The following is a 19,027-nucleotide window of genomic DNA, read 5'->3' as shown; positions in this document are numbered from 1 at the left end:
ACCTCTTCTGGGGCTGGTGTGACCTGTACAAAAAGGACGGGTTGCACTTGAATCTGAGGGTGACCAATATCCTGGCGAGGAGGTTTGTTAGTGCTATTGGGGAGGGTTTAAACTAGATTAGGTGGGGTGGGAACGGAAGTGAAGAGGCAGTGAAGAGGTTGGCGCACAATTAGAGACAGCTTGTAAGGAGTTTGTGAGGAAGGATAGGCAGATGTTAGAGCAAAGATGCACTAAGCCTGATGGTTTGAGATGTGTCTATTTTAATGCAAGGCGTATCACAAACAAGGTGGACGAACTTAGAGCGTGGATGAATGCATGGAACTGTGACATTGTGGCCATTACAGAGCCTTGGTTGTCTCAGGAGCAGGAATGGCTGCTGAGTGTGTCAGGCTTTAGATGTTTCAAAAAGAACAGAGAGGGAGGCAAAAGAGTTGGGTACAGGGCATTGATAATTAGGGATAGTGTCATGGCTGCAGGAAAGGAGGAAGTCATGGAGGGATGGTCTACTGAATCAGTGTGAGTGGAAGTCAGAAACAGGAAGGGGACAATAACGCTACTGGGTGATTTTTATAGACCCACCCCCCCCCAGTAGTAACAGGGATATCGAGGAGTGGATAAGGAGGTAGATTCTGTTATAGTACAATAATGATAGGGTTATTGTGATGGGAGATTTTAACCTTCCTAATATTGATTGGCATCTCCTTAATGCAAGGGGATTAGATGGGGTGAAGTTTGTTAGGTGTGTTCAGGAAGTTTTCCTAACATTTCCTGATATGTAGATAAGCCAACTAGAGGAGAGGCTGTTCTTGATCTGGGACTGGGAAATGAACCTGGTCGGGTGTCGGTGGGAGAGTATTTTTGAGTTAGTGACCACAACTCTTATCTCCTTCACTATATAAGAGGATGCGCTGGAGCTTTTGAAAAGCATTAAGTTAGATAAGTCACCGAGACCGGATGAGATTTACCCCAGGCTACTTTGGGAAGTGAGGGAGGAGATTGCTGAGCCTCTTGCAAGATCTTTGTGTCATCAATAGGGATGGGAGAAGTACCAGAGGGTTGGAGGGTTGCAAATGTTGTTCCCTTGTTCAAGAAAGGGAATATAGATAACCCAGGAAATTATAGACCATTGAGTCTGACTTCAGTGGTGGGCAAGTTGTTGGAGAAGATCCTGAGAGGCAGGATTTATGAACATTTGGAGAGACATCATTTGATTAAGGATAGTCAGCATGGCTTTGTCAAAGGCAGGTTCTGCCTCACAAGCCTAAGTGAACTCTTTGAGGATGTAACAAAACACATTGATGAACGTAGAACAGTGGATGTACTGTACATGGACTTCAGTAAGGCATTTGATAAGATTCCCGATGCAAGGCTCCTTCAGAAAGTAAGGAGGTATGGAATCCAAGGAGACCTTGCTTTGTGGATCCAGAATTAGCTTGTCCACAGAAGGCAAAGGATGGATGTAGATGGCTCATGTTCTACATGGAGATCGGTGACCGGTGGTGTTCCACAGGGATCTGTTCTGGAACCCCTCCTCTTTGTGATTTTTATAAGTGACCTGGATGAGGAAGTACAAGAGTGGGTTTGTAAATTTGCTGATGACACAAAGGTTATAGGTGTTTTGGATATCTGGATAGTTGTCAGAGGTTACAGCAGGACATCAATAGGATGTAGAACTGGGCTGAGAAGTGGCAGATGGGCTTCAACCCAGATAAGTGTGAAGCGGTTCATTTTGGTAGATTGAATTTGAAGACAGAATATAATATAAATGGTAAGATCCTCGGCAGTGTGGGGGTTCTGAGAGATCTTGGTGTCCGTGTCGATAGGCCACTCAAAGCTGCCGTGTAGGTTGACAGTGTTATTAAGAAGGCATATGGTGTGTTGGCATTCATCAACCATGGGATTGCGTTCAAGATCCGTGAGGTAATGTTACAGTTATATAAGACCTTGGTCAGACCCCAGTTGGAGTACTGAGTTCAGTTCTGGTCACCTCTTTCCAGGAAGGACGTGGATGCTATAGAGAAAGTGCAGAGAAGATTTATAAGGACGTTGCCTGGTTTGGAGGGCATACCTTATGAGAATAGGTTGAGTGAACGGAGGATTCTCCTTGGAGCAATGGAGGATTACAGCTGACCTGACAGAAGTATATAGATGATGAGAGGCATTGATCGTGTGGGTCGTGTGATCGTGTGGCTTTTTCCCCTGGGCTGAAATGGTTAACGTGAGGGGGCATCATTTTAAGGTGCTTGGAAATAGGTACTGAGGGGATGTCAGGGGTAAGTTTTTCACACAAAGAATGGTTGGTGCGTGGAATGACCTGCTGGCGGCGGTAGTGGAAGCAAATACAATAGGGTCTTTTAAGAGACTCTTTGATAGGTACATGGAGCTTAGAAAAACAGAGGGCTATGGACTAGGGAAATTCTCGGCAGTCCCTAGAGTGGGTTACATGGTCAGCACAACATTGTGGGCTGAAGGGCCTGTAATGTGCTGTAAGTTTCTATGTTCTGTGTTGTTCTGTGATACAACATTTCACAGATCTACAGCCCCCCAAGTGAAGAGAAACACACACAAAATGCTGGAGGAACTTAACAAGTCAGGTGGCATCTATGGAGGGGAATGAGCAGTTGATGTTTCGGGCTGAGTCCCATCATCAGGACTGGAAAGGAAAGGGGCTGAAGGCAGAATCTGAAGGTGGCATGAGGGGAAGTAATCAATATGGTCCAGGTGACTTTTCTACCTACAGAGCTTTCAGCTTCATAAGCACCTTTTCCCTAGTGATAGCAAGCTGGAAGGTGATAGGTGAGGGGGAAGGACGGTGTGTGGGGGAGGTTGAAGTGAGAAGCTGGTTGGTGATAGGTGGAAAAGATAAAGGCTCAAGAAGAAGGAATCTGATAGGAGAGGACATTGGTCCATAGAAGAAAGGGAAGGGGTCGGGCGGGTATTCAGAGGGAGGTGCTGGGCAGGTTGTGAGGGCAATGAGGGAGAAGAGAAGGGGTGAAACAGTCACCAGAATGGGGGAAGAACATAAAAACACGTCAAAGTTCAATTTTCAAAGTAAATTTATTATCAAAGTATGTATATGCCACCATATGCTAACTTCAGATCCAATTGTGATTCAAAAGTGTTTATGGGGGGGGGTGGGGAGAAACAGATGTCTCTGAGTCAAGAAATTTCTCACCATTTCAAGCTTAGTTGGTTGCCCCCAGTTCCAGAGGTAAAAGTCTTTCCTCTTCCACCCCATCAGTCACGCTCAGCATCAATATGTGCGCCCACGTTCTTTTTAAACTTTGTGCAAAAAGCCCTCTGTGCAGCATTGCCTGAACTCTCGACCTTCCATCTTAGAAGAGAGAGCTCTGCCTGCTGAACCATGACTGACATCAGAGATGGAGAATGGTTTTCATTTCCGAATGTTAGAAGCAATTGTTTCCTGCAGAATGTCACACAGGGTAATAAGTGCCAAGGATACCAGTGCATTTGAAGAACCACAGTTGCTTCAAAGCACTAAACCACTAGTGTGATTGCTTTTGGTGCAAAGTCATTGCTCTAACTTGAGAATTTTGGCACCTAATTTAGCCACAGCACATACCATTAGCTGCAGTACATTACAGTAGTGTTGCAGTTAGCATCACCTTATTACCTTGCATTACATTTCTGCCACAGTCTGTAAAGAGTTTGTACATTCTCCATGTGAATGTGTGGGTCACCTCTGGGTGCTCCAATTTCTTCCAATGTTCCAAAGATGTAGAGTTAGTATCAGAATTAGAATCATATTAACTCTTCTCTGGCTTCCAGCCAGGTACAGGATCTTAACATACGTTTCAATGACAAACTCTGCCACCTTCATCGAGGATGATGCCTGGGCATGTCTAGTCCGGTGGTATTTATACCCCCATAGTCTGTCCCTCCTGATTGGTTAGTCCTCACCCAATCAGGTTTCTGCTGTCCCTATCTTGTTTACTATCAAATTCCAGTTCTTACTTAGAGTGAGACCTTCATCTTTGTTAAAATTCTTTCCTTCTAGTTTTAATTCAATGGCTTCCTTCACCAGGTGATCCCAAAAGCCGTTGGCATGTCACAGCAGTTTCATGCCGTCAAAGTCAATCCTATGACCATTGCAAAAGCAATGTTCTGCTACTACCAACTTATCCAGGTAACCAAAATGGATGCACCTCCTACGCTCTTTGATGTGGGTTTCCACCGTGCGTCCTGTCTGGTTGATATATGCTGCTCCACATTCATAGGGAATCATGTAATCACCAGCTGACCAGAGTTCCAGGTCACCTTTGACCCACATAAGCTATGAATTGAGCTTCCTTACGGGTCTGTGGATGATATTCATCCAGTATTTCTTCAGGATCCTACCGACCCTGCCAGAAAACATGGAAGCGACGGGTTCCTCCTCGTTGTTAGGTGTCCTGGTTTTTCCTTTGGCCCTTATAAGGCCCTTATACCTCAACAATAACAGTCACCATCATGCCTCCCAATGTACTTTTATTAACTGTGCAAAAACTATTTTGGACCTGAGGAGTGTCCACGAGGAAATAAGATGATTATGCATGACATTCCTACAGAATGGCTGCAAGGTGAAGGAAAGCAATCGGGTCCAAGATCGTTTTTCAGAATTAGAATCAGTTTTAATGTCACCAGCATATGTCGTGAAATTTGAAGAACTGGGGGGGGGGATGATGGGAACATAAAGGAAATAAGTTGTGGAACAGTGGTGACGAGAATGCTTTGAGAATGAGCATAGGCTCAATGGGCCAAATGGCCTCATTCTATGTTGTCAGAATATATGAGCGATTGTATCTCTGACAATGTGGCACTCTGATGTGAAAGCAGAAATGCTGTAAGAACTCAGTCTGTCAAAGAGAGGGAGATAAGAGGGTAACTTGAATTATCACATCTACTGTGAATCGAAACATTGAACAGTGAAATGCTTCATTAATGTCAACGACCAACGTAGTCGGAGGACGTGCAACAGGATTAAAGATTAAAGATTATTGGCCCTACGTGCACCGACATGTCAAAACATCTAGTGTCTGCGTTGTTTGCATTAAATCAAATCAAGGGTTCTGCTGGGGTCTGTCTGTAGGTGTTGCCACAATTCTGGTATCACCATAGCATGCCCACAGCTCACTAGCCCTTTCCTTGCAAACAGTGGAGGTAATCAAACCCCGATCGGTGATCGCAGGCAGTGTAAAGCGATTGTGGTAACTGCTATGGTATCGTTTCAAGAAGTGCATGTGGAAAGAGAAACCAGTCCTAGGTCTGTAAACTCTTGTGACAGGGAGGTGACTGTCACCTGCTGCACGTGTATGAGATGCAGCCACATTCTGAACAATCTTGAAAAGCACTCACAGAATGTTGGAGGAACAGGCAGCATCTACGGAGAGGAATAAACAGTCACCATCTTGGGCCGAGTCCCTTCAGGCTGAGGCCTGATGAAGGGTCTCGGACTGAATCATGAGCTGTCCACTTTCCTCCACACATGCTGTCTGACCTGCTGAGTTCCTCTGGCATTTTGTGTCTGTTGACCACACCTTGGGTATCATTTATGGCTTTGGCACCCTGTCAGGGTAAAGGTCTCATGTCGTTAAGCGAGGCAAGGTACAAAGAAGATTTACAAGAATGTTGCCAGGCTTGAGGGCCTGAGTTGTTTGGGCCACATATAAGAAAGACGTACTGTTTGCTATTTTGTACATTTAATTGAACATGTCTCTTGGCGTATTTCATGTCACCAAGACCCGGAGGCATTTTCTGGTGATGGGATGTTGATGGATTGGTAGAATTGCTGTTCTACTCTGTAGATTACAGACTCTAGTGCGAAGTTCGGTGAGTTAATATTGAATCTTGGTGGATTTATGATATGCTTAGGAAATCGTTCTATTTTCTTTGGCGGGATTTCATGTTTTTGTGGCTTGTTGGTGTAATTTGATACTTTGGGGTATAACGTTATAGTGTGCTTGTGTTTAGCCAGGTTATTACTAGTACTGGTGCAGAGTGCCCATTTTAAAGATGAAAGATTAGATTTGTTTGTTGTATGTACCTCGAAACCCACAGTGAAATGTATTGTTTGCATCAAGTCAAGTAGGCAAGGATTGTGCTGGGGGCAGCACGCATTTCTGATGCCAATGCAGCACCCCTACAATTCACTAACCCTAACCTGTACGCCTTTGGACTGGAGAACAAACACCTTAAACCAGTGTGGGAATCGAACCCCTATTATTGACTACCAGCTGGTGAAATAAAATGATGTGCTAAGCACTATACTAGCGTGCCGCCTACGGTATGTTTTCACTGATTTCTATATATCATGTTTCCTTATGACATGCAAGGCCTTATTGGACCAAGTTACAGGGAGATGTTGGACAGGCTGGGTCTCTGTTCCTTGAAGCGTAGGAGAATGAGGGTCAAGCTTTTAGAAATATTTCAAATTGTGAGTCTTTTCCCCAGGGCAGTGGAGTCCAAAACCATGGGGTAGATATTTAGGGTGAGAAAGGAAAGATTTCAAAGGGACCTGAGGGACAACTGTTTAATCACAACACAGCTGCCACAAAATAAAACAATTGCAGCGAAACAAGACCCTTTTCTCCCTCCCACCCACACAGACAGGACTCCAACCCCAGGACAGATACCTTTCGATGAAGGACCATGGGTTTTTATAACTATATTATGCTGTCAGGGCCACTGCCACTAAAAATCAGCTCTTTAAATCGCTGCTGCATTGGGCTTGTGGAAGCTAATTTAGCAACTTAACCACAAGGTTGCAACTTTGCCCCAAGTCCATGCTTGTTCATCTTGTGTTACTGATCTGTCATCAGCTTCCTGAGCGATGGCGCACTGCAGATCATTGTCGGGGTTGGAATCATTTTTTTCAGTCAATGTGTGTGTTTATGTGTGGGTATTGGTGCATGTATGTGTCTGTATCCCCATGTGTGTATCTGTCTGCCTATCTCTTTGTGTCTGCCTCTGTGTGTGTGTGTGTGTGTGTGTGTGTGTGTGGTTCTCTGCCCCTGGTCTCATCTCCTCTTCTGTGTCAGTTCTCGATTGTCCTCAAATGCCTGAACGCCTCTTTAAATATCACCAGTGATCGAGAGTTCACAGTCTTTTAGAACTTGAAGCCCAGAGACTCAGCACTCACTGTGGACCTCAGATCGAAGTGATTAGCCCCAGAACTTGTAACCAAAGGTCTATGCAGTATTCTAGATGTGTGGAGATAGGTAATTACATTTAAAGAACAGCAGAAACAGACTGATAATGGCTTCACATCAGAATTACAGATACTGACAACATAGAAAGAGCCATTTGGTCAATACCCACAATGTGCTGGAGGAACTTGGCAAGTTCTTCAATGGAGGGAAATGAACAGTTGACATTTTAGGCCAAGACTCTTCATCAGGACTTCAGTAGACCATTAGTCTCGTTGACTCCGTCCTGGTTCTACATAAGAGCAGTTTAGCTGGGCCCACGTATAAGGGATCAAGAGTTAAGGAACAGATTAAGTGAAGCATGGCAGATCTGGTTAATGTAGCACACAACAGGGACTGACAACGGATCTGGGAATACAAATCTATACTTGCTTGATAGCTCTGGGCCTGTACTCGTTAGAGTTGAGAAGAATGAGAGGGGTATCTCATTGACACCTAAAGAATATTAAAAGTTGCCATAGTCCGGGGAGGGGTGGGCATAAGCTCCCATTATATATTAAATACTCCCAGTGGCGTTCATCTCAAATAGCCTCTGTCAACCAAGTCCAGTTCCCGGCCTTCGGGTGTGGATTAGCTACTAAGCTTCGTGGACCTGTTTATAACAGAGGAGGAGGAGGAGGAGGAGAAGATGGTGGCGCGACGCAGCTTGCACAGCCACTCCGGTGAATGACATCTGTAATCTGTCAAGTAGGGTGCCGTGCACAATCCTGATCTGATGGAGACAGACATGAGAGAACGGAGGAACATCTGGAGAAACTTCTGAAATGCCTTTTTCGCTGCCACTGTTACTGTGTGATCCAGAATCTCTGGCGGGGAAGGCCCCGAATCCTCAGCTTTGCTTGTTGCTTGGCGGCCGGGACGGGGTCAAAGCACTCGGCAGAGATGGTGCTCGGTGCTCGGTGTCGAAGGGCTGGTCGCAGGCTCGAAGTTTTCGGACGGACTCAGAGTTGGCTGTGGTCGGGTGTTTCCAATACATCGACAGTACATGTCGGGTGTTTCCAATACATCGACAATACATGTCGGTGCCTGGAGGTTTATTGCAGAGAGAGTTTCTCCCTTCTGGCGCCCGCTATCGGGGACTATCGGGAGTCGATCGGAACTTTGAGACTTTTTCTTACTGTTCCCATGGTCTGCTGTTTATCAAATTATGGTATTGCTTTGCACTGCTGTAAATATATATTATAATTATGTGGTCTTGTCAGTGTTAGTCTTTGGTTTGTCTTGTTTCTTTTGTGATATCACTTTGGAGGAACATTGTATCATTTCTTAAATTGTATGCATTTCTAAATGACAATAAACGAGGACTGAGAGTCCTCATAATCTAATCTAATATCAACAGGAGAACAGTCAAGGTGTGTTACTGGTGCCTTAAAACCAGTTGCTCCGGGCAGATGAGGCTCATCAGCTGTGGTTGTCAGCTCATCAAGGAGAAGGAAAACTCTGACCTTAAACCTCTGCTGCCTTGTGGCTATACCCACTCACGGGGAAGGCTTCAGGAAAAATCCGGAGCTGGAATCCCTAAGGCAGTCAACGTAGGGTTCAATGCTGACTGGGAGATCATGTGGCACCGCTGTATCGGTTCCTGCCGTCCCTTTGGATTCATCAGCTGCGTGGAGAGGGGCAGTCTGCTACATGGGTAAGAGTTTCCTCTCCATATCGTACTGCCTTGCATTCTGGCTTACGTATCACATAGACAGCTGGAATACAACATCATTGGTTGACCCTGATCAACAGAGGGCCTTGACTGTGACTCCTTCCTGTATTAATTTATCTACGACAACACAGTGCAGTTCTTTCATAAAAGTCCAAGTCTGTCACCCTATTGGCTTGTGTTTCCCTGGAGTGCAGGGATCCATCTTATCTACGTAACCAAAATCCATTAAATTCTGGACTTGTAAATTCAGTAACAATGGCTCTTCTGTCAGACTATAAACGAGAGCTGTCTATACTTGCTGCAGACTTTAGCTGTAGCAGATGCTTCTCTGAGAAGTTACTAATAGAAGGAAAAAACCCGACAACTCTTTTTAACAAGTGCAATGGTATTACTAAGCACTGCCTTGAGCGGGTTGCATTCCTGCTTTATGCCATCACTGTAGCAGAACTTAATGATGTTATTTTGGGAGGAGGCTTGCAGAAAACCCACCAGACTACATTTTTAAATTAAAATACTTTGCCATGAATTTTACATATGCGTACAACAGTACGGCTGAGTACATGTCCATCAGCCTGTGATGTTGTGGCAATTTTTAACCTACTCCAAGATCAATCTAACCCTTCCCTCCCACAGAACCCTCCATTTTTCTATCATCCATGTGCCTATCCAAGAGTCTATTAAGTGCCCCTAATCGTGCACCAACCTGCTGATCAACCACTATGCAAAAGACAACAAACCATGCAAATACAAAAAGTAAAAAAAATAATAGTTATAAATAAATAAGCAATAAATATTGAATGATCTCTCTGTGCTCAAGGAATGTGTTGATGTATTAGCAGATGTCCTGACAGACATTTTCAACACCTCCCTTAGTCAAGCTATTGTCCCCAGATGCTTCAAAACCTCCACAATCATCCCTGTAGCAAAGAAATCAGTTGTAGCCTGTCTGAATGGTTACCGTCCCTTTGCCCTGACCCCCACAGTGATGAAATGTTTTGAACGGCTTGTCAAGCCTCATATCACAGCCAGCCTCCCCTCATCGCTGGATCCTCTACAGTTTGCTTATCGTCCAAATCGCTCTACGGAGGAGGCAATATCCACCACACTGCACACAGTTCTCTCTCACTTGGACAACAAAGACACTTATGCCAGAATCCTGTACATGGATTTCAGTTCAGCGTTCAATACCATCATCCCGCAGAGACTAGTGGAGAAACTATCGCTGCTTGGCCTTAGCACTGCCATGTGTCGCTGGATTCTGGATTTCTTGACAGAGGGACCACAGTCAGTCCGTGTTGGCAGGAACATCTCTGACTCCATCACACTGAGCACTGGATCCCCACAAGGCTGTGTGCTTAGCCCATTGCTGTTTACACTGCTAACACATGACTGTGCAGCCAGATTCAAGGAGAACCTGATCATTAAATTTGCAGACAATACCACAGTGGTGGGGCTCATCAGCAAAAATGATGAAACTATGTACAGGGAGGAGGTCAAACACCTACAGAGCTGGTGCAGGGATAACAACTTGATGCTTAATGTCACCAAAACCAAGGAGATGATCGTCGATTTCAGACGGTCTCAGCCTGAGCACATACTCCTCAGCATCAGCGGCTCCACAGTGGAGAGAGTGGAAAACATCAAGTTCCTTGGGGTGCAGATCTCGGACGATCTCAACTGGTCCAGGAACACCACTGGGATTGTGAAACAGGCCCAGCAGAGATTGCACTTTCTGAGGAAGCTTAAACGAGCATCACTCTCCACTTAACTACATTCTACAGAGGCGTGGTTGAGAGGGTGTTGATCTTTTGCATCACCATCTGGTACTCCAGCTGCAGTGCTGTTGACAAAAAAGCCTTGCAGAGAGTGGTTAGGGGAGCAGAGAAGGTTATTGGGGTCTCCCTACCTTCTGTCCAAGACCTCTTTCAGAGTCGATGCCCCCAGAAGACACGGTACATCATTAAAGACCCCCCACACCCTCTCCATGAACTGCTTGTTCTTCTGCCATCAGGAAAACATTACAGGAGCATCAAAACTAAAACCACAAGGCTACTAAACAGCTTCCTCCCACAGGCAGTCAGACTGCGAAATAGCTGCTCTACCTGACTCTGCTTTGGACACTTTTAACTTGCACTGGACACTTATAACTTGATTTTATCTGACATGTGGCTGTTGTGTTTTACTATTTATTGTTATGTTTATTATTTAGTGTTGCGTTTGTTATGTTATGATTGCACTGCTCCTGAGAAACGCTGTCTCATTCTGCCCTGCAGAGCTGATGTACGGTTAGAATGACAATAAAGTTTTTTGAATCTTTGAATTTTGAATCTTTAATGACTCTATCTCATTATCTCACGTTCTCATTACCTATTGCTATGTATTTGTTTACATTTGCACAATTTGGTGTTTCCTGCACTCTAGTTGATCTTTACAGTGATCCTGTTATAGTTACAATTCTACTGGTGGAATACTCAGCAAATCTATAGGATAGTAACTATAACAGGATCAGTGTAAGATCAACTAGAGTGCAGGAAACACCAAACTTTGAAACTTTTAAATTTTTAAAAATTTTGACATGCAACAAAACAACAAAATCCAACAATTATAAATTAGAGGCTGAAGGACGAATATGGGATAAAATTGGCATAAATAAATACCAATATGTATTTAAGTGTAAACAGTATTATGCGTGCCTGTGCAGCAGCTGCATGCAAGATTTTCATTGCACTATGACATGCCAGCTACCAGGAGATGAGTGCTGTGGCAGACTCATTGTTGTTGTCATTATGAGCCATGTCATGTGATATGGCGATCGTGGTCTTTCCACGACCGTGATTGTTCTTGGCAAATTTTTCTACAGAAGTGTTTTGCCATTGCCTTCTCCTGGGCAGTGTTTTTACAAAATGGGTGAATCCAGCCATCTTCAGTACTCTTCAGAGATTGTCAGCCTGGCGTCAGTGGTCACGTAACCAGGACTTCTGACGTGCACCAGCTGCTCACATGACCATCCACCACCAGATCCCACGTGACCTTGATCAGGAGGACTGAGCAGGTGCTGCATCTTGCCTAAGGGTGACATGCAGGCTAGTGGAGGGAAGGAGCACCATAATGAAATGGTGGAGCAGACTTGATGGGCCAGGTGTCCTAATTCTGTTCCTATATCTTATGGTCTTACATCTCCTTTGGTAGAAACGTATCTCCACCAGAGATGCCATGATTATATTGAATAGGGGGAGGAAGAAGGCTTGAGGTGCTGAGTGGCTTTCATCCTCCTCCTCCTCCAACTTTGTGTACTTTATGTCGGGCAGTTCTGCCCGGGTTTGTTCCCCAGCGTGCAAAGGTGATCAAGTAAAACCTGAACAGACAGTGACTGAAGCCTCCAGCAAAGTGGTGTGGCATTAATGTTTTGTTTAAATTAAGGAAATTAAATGAAAAGTCTTGTTAAGGAAATAGCATCCAATGGAAACTCCCTCAGACTTTTTTGTCCTGTGCTGGGATTTTTGTGTCCATTCACATCTTTGCCCCTCAATCATCAGGCTCTTGAACCAGAGGGGACAACTTGGCTCACCTTCACTCACCTCATCACTAAACTGTTCCACAACCTATGGACTCAATTTCAAGAACTCTTCACCTCAGGTTCTTGATATGTTTTTGCTTATTTATTTATTTTTTATTTAAATTTTGGTTTTTTTTAATTTAAATTTTGGTTTTCTTTCTCTCAACTTTCTGAGGAGGCGGATGACAATCCAATCGGAGAATAATATGGAAATTGCATAACATTGGTTTTGCTTGCAGTTTATAATATTTGCATATTTGTGATCATTTTCTGTCATTTCCTTTTAAATGTCAACGTTGTTTATACATTGTATAACACCTGAAACAAGTTCTTGGGATCTGCATCACTTGAGGGATCGTGTCAGAAAATTCTGTGGGGAATGGGGTAATTGTTTTTTTTAAGCGTGTCGTACCAGTCATTCAGCCATTCCATTCTTGTCTGGCACGTGGTATCAGGATTAACCGAGTCACGCTATGAACATTCCGCACTCAACCCTTGTATTTTTACATATGTCAGCTAGCTCGACACTCAACCCGGCACGGATGGAAAGCCCGACCTGGATTCGAACTCGGGAACCCTTGCTCCGGAGTACGGCGCTGATCTCACTGCGCCACCAGCCGGCCGGGGTAATAGTACTAGGAGCTGATGTTAGTATTGTGTGTTCCATGATCACCACAATGGTCCTAAGGAACAGAGTACATCTGTCCAATCATCCCTGAAGACTGTGGTACTGGAGCTTAACCTGTAAGACTTATAGGAACAGAATTTAGGTCCTTCAGACCATCGAGTCTGTTTCATTATTTGCTTATGGCTGATTTATTTTCTCTTTCAACCCCATTACCCTGCCTTCTCCCTGTCACATTTGACACCCTTACTAATCAAGAACCAATCAACCCTCAGTTTAAATATACCCAATGACTTGGCTTCCACAGCCGTCTGTGGCAATGAATCCTACAGATTCACCACTCTCTGACTAAAGGAGATCCTCCTCATCCCTGTTCTGAAGGAACGTCCATCTGGTGCTAGACTCTCCATGTTCACTCTATCTGAGCCTTTTGAAACTCATTATGTTTCACTAAGATCTCCGCTCATTCTTCTATGACAGGTGTTCCCAACATTTTTTAGGAGTTGACCCCAGGTTATGAACTCCTGATCTGGGAGATACATATGAAGATTCTCAGCCTGAAACATCGACTGCCCGTTTCACTTCACAGATGCTTCATGTGTTGCTCCAGATTCCAGCATCTGCACTCTCTTGTGTCTCCCTATTTGTCTCATCGGCTGGGGCATGAGACACAAGAGAAGGGAGACTGAGATCTAGATTTATGAACCATTATTTAGGCTACCTCTGGAGTATTGTGTACAGACCTGGTCACTCCATTGTAGGAAAGGTGTTCAAAGTTCAATATTCAAAAGTAAATTTTTTATCAAAGTGTACTGTGCAAAAATATTAGGCACATATATATAGCCAGGGGGTCTAATACTTTTGCACAGTACTCTGCTTTGATAATAAATTTACTTTGAATATTGAACTTTGAACACCTTTGTATTAGTCAACGTGGAGCAGAGAGCGAGTTTGTAAATCTAGCGGGAACAAAGGATGTTGGACATGGCGAGGCTGGAGCACCACGGGAGGGATGCAGAACAGGTAGCAGAGAAGGAATGCAAGAGGCAGGGGGTAGCGTGGGTGCAGGCACGCCCAGCACTGAGACACCAGACAGGGTCATTTGATTCTAAGCAATTTGTTTATTGATCATTACAGAATGTCTCTCTGGTGCTTCCTGCTCCTTTCCCCCTTTTCCCAACCATGATCCCCCTCTCCCTGCCCACTTCCCACTCTCAATCCACAATAGAGACCCATATCAGAATCAGGTTTACCATCTCCCACAAATGTCATGAAATTTGATTTGTTGTGCAACAGTTCGATGCATAAAATTACTACTGTACAGTGTAAAATTCTTAGGCCCCCTAGCTACTAATGTATGCCCGTCTTTTGAACAGTACTGTACATATACTTTACAATATTCTATGTTGAGATTCATTTTCTTGCAGACGTTCAAATGAAATATGAAATACAATTGAATTTTATGAAGAACTATACATAAACAGACAAGGAGTGACAAACTATGCAAATAAATATGATACTAAGAACAGGAGTTGTAAAGTGTCCATGATAATGATCAACAGGTCATAGAATTGGTTTAGAAGTGAATGAGGTTATTCATGCCGGGTCAGAGGTCTGCTGGTTGTGGGTAGTAACTGTTCCTGAACCTGGTGGTGTGGGACCTAGGTCTCCTGTACCCCCTGCCTGATGACAGCATGGGTTGATTGCGTTGAGTGTGCAGATGAGATTCACCAGGATGGAGTGTTTCTGGCATGTGGAGAGACTAGATAGGCTGGGTTTGTTTTCCTTGGAGCAGAAGAGGCTGAGGGGGAACCAGATAGAGGTAAAGGCAAAGTCTGGAAGGACCTTCAAAAAATTGTTCATTCTGTGGAATAATTGAAACTCTCTGCTCAGAGTAGAGGTCTTGTGTTTTGAAAAATATGGAGCAATATTACATTTCAAGAACAGGTCAGTTGACCCAAATAATTGCCCTAATGTTAGTCATAGCATCATACAGCTTGGAAATTGGACCTTTGGCCCATCTATGCCATGCCAACCAAGATCCCCATCTACGTTGGTCCCACTTACCCACATTTCAAGATTCAAAGTTCAAAGTAAATTTATTATCAAAGTATGTATTTGTCATCGTATACAGCCCTGAGATTCGTTTTCTCAATACTAAATAAATCCATAGAATAATAATAGGCATCCGTTAGTCTCGTGAGACCATAGATTTGCGACTTGGAAGGTTTCCAGGGTGCAGGCCTGGGCAAGGTTGTATGGAAGACTGGCAGTTGCCCATGCTGCAAGTCTCCCCCCTCCATGCCACCGATGTTGTTCAAGGGAAGGGCACTAGGGCCGATACAGCTTAGCACCAGTGTCGTCGCAGAGCAATATGTGGTTAAGTGCCTTGCTCAAGGACACAACACGCTGCCTCAGCTGAGACTTGAACTAGCGACCTTCAGATCACTAGACCGATGCCTTAACCACTTGGCCACACGCCAACACCATAGAATAATAACCATAACAGAATCAATGAAAGACCACACCAACTTGGGCATTTAAATAGTGTACAAAAGTCAACAGACTGGGCAAATCCACAAAGAAATAATAATAATGACAAATAATAATAATAATAATAGTAAAAGATAAGCAATATGTATCAAGTACATGAGATGAAGAGTCATTGAAAGCGAGTCCATTTGTTCTGGGAAAATTTCAGTGATGGAGCAAGTGAAGTTGAGTGAAGTTAGCCCCTCTGGTTCAAGAGCTTGCCAGCTAAATGGGCTAACGTGAAGACTTTTCCCTAAAATTTGTTCTTTCGTACTTTGCGCACCATCACCAGGGCATTGCTGCTTCTCATTACTACCATCAGAGAAGAGGTGAAGGAGCCTGAAGACATACACTCAGCATTTTATGAACAGTTTGTTCCCATCTACCATCAAATATCTGAATGGACAATGAACCCACAAACACTACTTCTATTTTTTGCACTAATTATTTAATTTAATTAATATATATTTGTTACTGTAATTTATAGTGCATATTATGTATTGCACTGTGAAACAACAAATTTCACAAAATGCACTCAGTGGCCACTTTATTAGGTACACCTGTACACCTGCTCATTAATGCAGATATCTAATCAGCCAATCATGTGGCAGCAACTCACTGCATAAAAGCATGCAGACTTGATCAAAAGGTTCAGTTATTGTCTAGATCAAACATTGTAATGGGAAAGAAATGTGGTCTTAAGTGATTGTTGGTGCCAGACGGGGTGGTTTGAGTATTCAGAAACTGCTGATCTCCTGGGATTTTCGCACATAGCAGCCTCCAGAGTTTACAGAGAATGGTGTGAGAAATAAATAGTATCCAGTGAGAGGTGAGAGGCAGTTCTGTGCCTTGCTAATGAGAGAGGTCAGAGGAGAATGGTCAGACTGGTTCAAGCTGGCAGGAAGGCGACAGTAACTCAAGTAACCATGCATTACAACAGTGGTGTGCAGAAGAGAATCTCTGAATGCACAACATGTTAAACCTTGAAGGGGATGGGCTGCAGCAGCAGAATACCATGAGCATGCTCTCAACGGCTACTTTATTGGGTACAGGAAGTAGCTAATAATGTTTCCATTAAGCGTACATATATCGGGTTGAATTAGATTTGTAGTTGCAAGGTAACATAACAAGGATCTCAGCTGAAATAACAGAAAGAATTCCTCCAAAGTTAGCAACGTTAGCAACTTGTTGGCTGAGCTATGTAGTTATGCTCAGAATGAGTGGGTGAGCGGAATATTTGACTGCAAATGTGAACGTCACCTCCCCTTTGGAATGCCAACAAGTCATTCTACTGACAAATTGTTTCTGTGTGTCGCTTGTGTTTTAATTGTGTGCTGTAAGGATGTCCCGCCAAGCTAGGCTGTGGCGCGTCTGCCAAGGAGGGAGCTTCTGGAGATCTCTCTGCTGTCTGACCGTTGTCGTGAGCTGTCTTGGCCGCACAGGTAAGCACATGTCTTCACCCAAACAGACAGAAAATAAACAATATCAGTTTTGATTCCTTCATTAATGTTACTCAACTTTATTATGCCAAATTTTTATGCTTTTATGATTTTTAAGTATTATTTAATTTACATCTTTATTTTTTTCTGCTAAACTCAATAGCCCAAGACCTGTTGTGGTTGGTAATGTTACAGACTGATTATTTCCAGTGTTTTGATGACATTCCACTGTCCTAGAGTCATAGTGCAAAACAGCACATGCTGAAATATTCTTCTGAATAGTCCTTGGACCAACTCCTCTACACTCCATCTATGCCTCTCCCATCCATGTACTTATCCAAGCTTCTCTGAAATGTTGACATCGAACTTACATCTACCACTTCTGCTGGCAGCCCTTCCCACACTCAACCCACTTCTGAGTGAAGAAGTTCCCTCTCAGGTTCCCCTTAAATATTTCACCTTTCACCTTTAACCCATGACCCTTACCCAACCTCAGTGGAGAAAGCCTATTTGCATTAACACTGTCTATACTCATGATTATTTGATACATCTATTGCACCGATTAAGCTGATTATATTAAAATGACAGATCTTCCACTGCGTTGGCTACAAAGAGTCAAGACAAACGGAACTTAGACCATAAGACCATAAGATTTAGAAGCAGGAATAGGCCATTTGGCCCATCGAGTCTGCTCTGCCATTCAATCAAGGGCTGATCCAATTCTTCCAGTCATCCCCACTCACCTGCTTTCACCCCGTACCCTTTGATGCCCTGGCTAATCAAGAACCTATCTATCTCTGCTTTAAATACACCCAATGACTTGGCCTCCACGGCCACTCGTGGCAACAAATTCCACAGATTTACCACCCTCTTGACCAAAGTAATTTCTCCACATCATGGTTCTAAAAGGATGTCCTTCAATCCTTCAGTCACGCCCTCTTGTCTTAGAATCTCCTAAGAGGTGAACAGACCAATTATACTACAAAGACCAGTCTTGTTATATTGTACATTGTAACATTATTTTCCGCTATCTTCATTAGAAAATTCTACATTCACGTTTACAAGGATGATGCCCAAAAAAAGTGTAATAACACCTGAATAATACTGACTGTCCTCGCCTGTGGGACCATGTCAAAAGCTTTGCTAAAGTTCGGTACTGTACAAAAGACTTAGGCACATGTAGCTATGGTGCCTCAGACTTTTACACAGTACTGTGTTTGTCAACGTGGAGCAGAAACCGAGTTTTTATAAACCTGGTGGGAACAAAGGATGTTGGGAATGATGAGGGTGGAGCGCCCTGGGAGGGGTGTGAGGCAGGTGGCAGAGAAGGAGTGCCAGGGGTGGGGGGTGGTGCGGCTGCAGTAGGTTAATTGGTCATACCGCTTTAAGGTGGCAGGCATGCTGGTGTAGTGCTTAGCACGATGCCTTACAGTACAGTCGACCCCCCTCTGCGTGGTAAGAATTTGTACATCCTCCCTGTGATCAAGTGGGTTTCCCCCGGGTGCTCCGGTGTCCTCCCACAGTCCAAAGACATACTGGTTGGTAGTGTAACTGGTCATTGTAAATTGTTCTGTGATTTGGCTAGGATGAAATTGGGGGATTGCTGGGCGGAACAGGTCGAGGGGCTGGAAGGACTTGTTCCACTTTGCATCTCAATAAATAAATAAAATAAAATAAAATTTTAAATTGATTACAGATAGAACATAGAACATAGAACATACAACCCCTACAACATAGAATATTAAAGCACAGTGCAGGCCTTTCAGCACACGTCCTTGTGCTGACCTTTTACCTACTCTAAAATTGATCCAACACTTCCCGCCTGCAAGGCCCTCCATTTTCCTGTCATCCATGTGCCTATTTAAGAAATGTCCCTCAGATGTCTGCATCCGTCATGACCCCAGTCAGGGCTTTCACGCACCCACGTCTCTGTGTAAAAAAAAACCTCTGACATCCTTCCCTATAATCTCCTTAAAATTATGCCCTCTTGTGTTAGCCATTTCCACCCTAGGAATA

General features: G+C 43.9%; 1 protein-coding gene across 6 annotated transcripts in view; it reads left to right on the top strand.

Moving 5' to 3' along the window:
* adgrg6 (adhesion G protein-coupled receptor G6) overlaps window positions 1-19,027 on the top strand; it is a 181,053-nt gene that overhangs the window by 24,129 nt on the left and 137,897 nt on the right. For all 6 annotated transcript variants that reach the window (XM_072264787.1, XM_072264786.1, XM_072264785.1 and 3 more), the window contains exon 3: window positions 16,914-17,014. In XM_072264787.1, the coding sequence (XP_072120888.1) occupies window positions 16,915-17,014 (100 nt within the window). In that variant the 5' untranslated portion in view covers window position 16,914. The remainder of the gene's footprint in view (window positions 1-16,913; window positions 17,015-19,027) is intronic.

The sequence above is a fragment of the Mobula birostris genome, chromosome 8 (assembly GCF_030028105.1).
Source record: "Mobula birostris isolate sMobBir1 chromosome 8, sMobBir1.hap1, whole genome shotgun sequence".
Taxonomy (NCBI): domain Eukaryota; kingdom Metazoa; phylum Chordata; class Chondrichthyes; order Myliobatiformes; family Myliobatidae; genus Mobula; species Mobula birostris.
The sequence above is the reverse complement of the archived record's forward strand: the minus strand, read 5'-3'. Positions and strand labels throughout refer to the sequence as shown.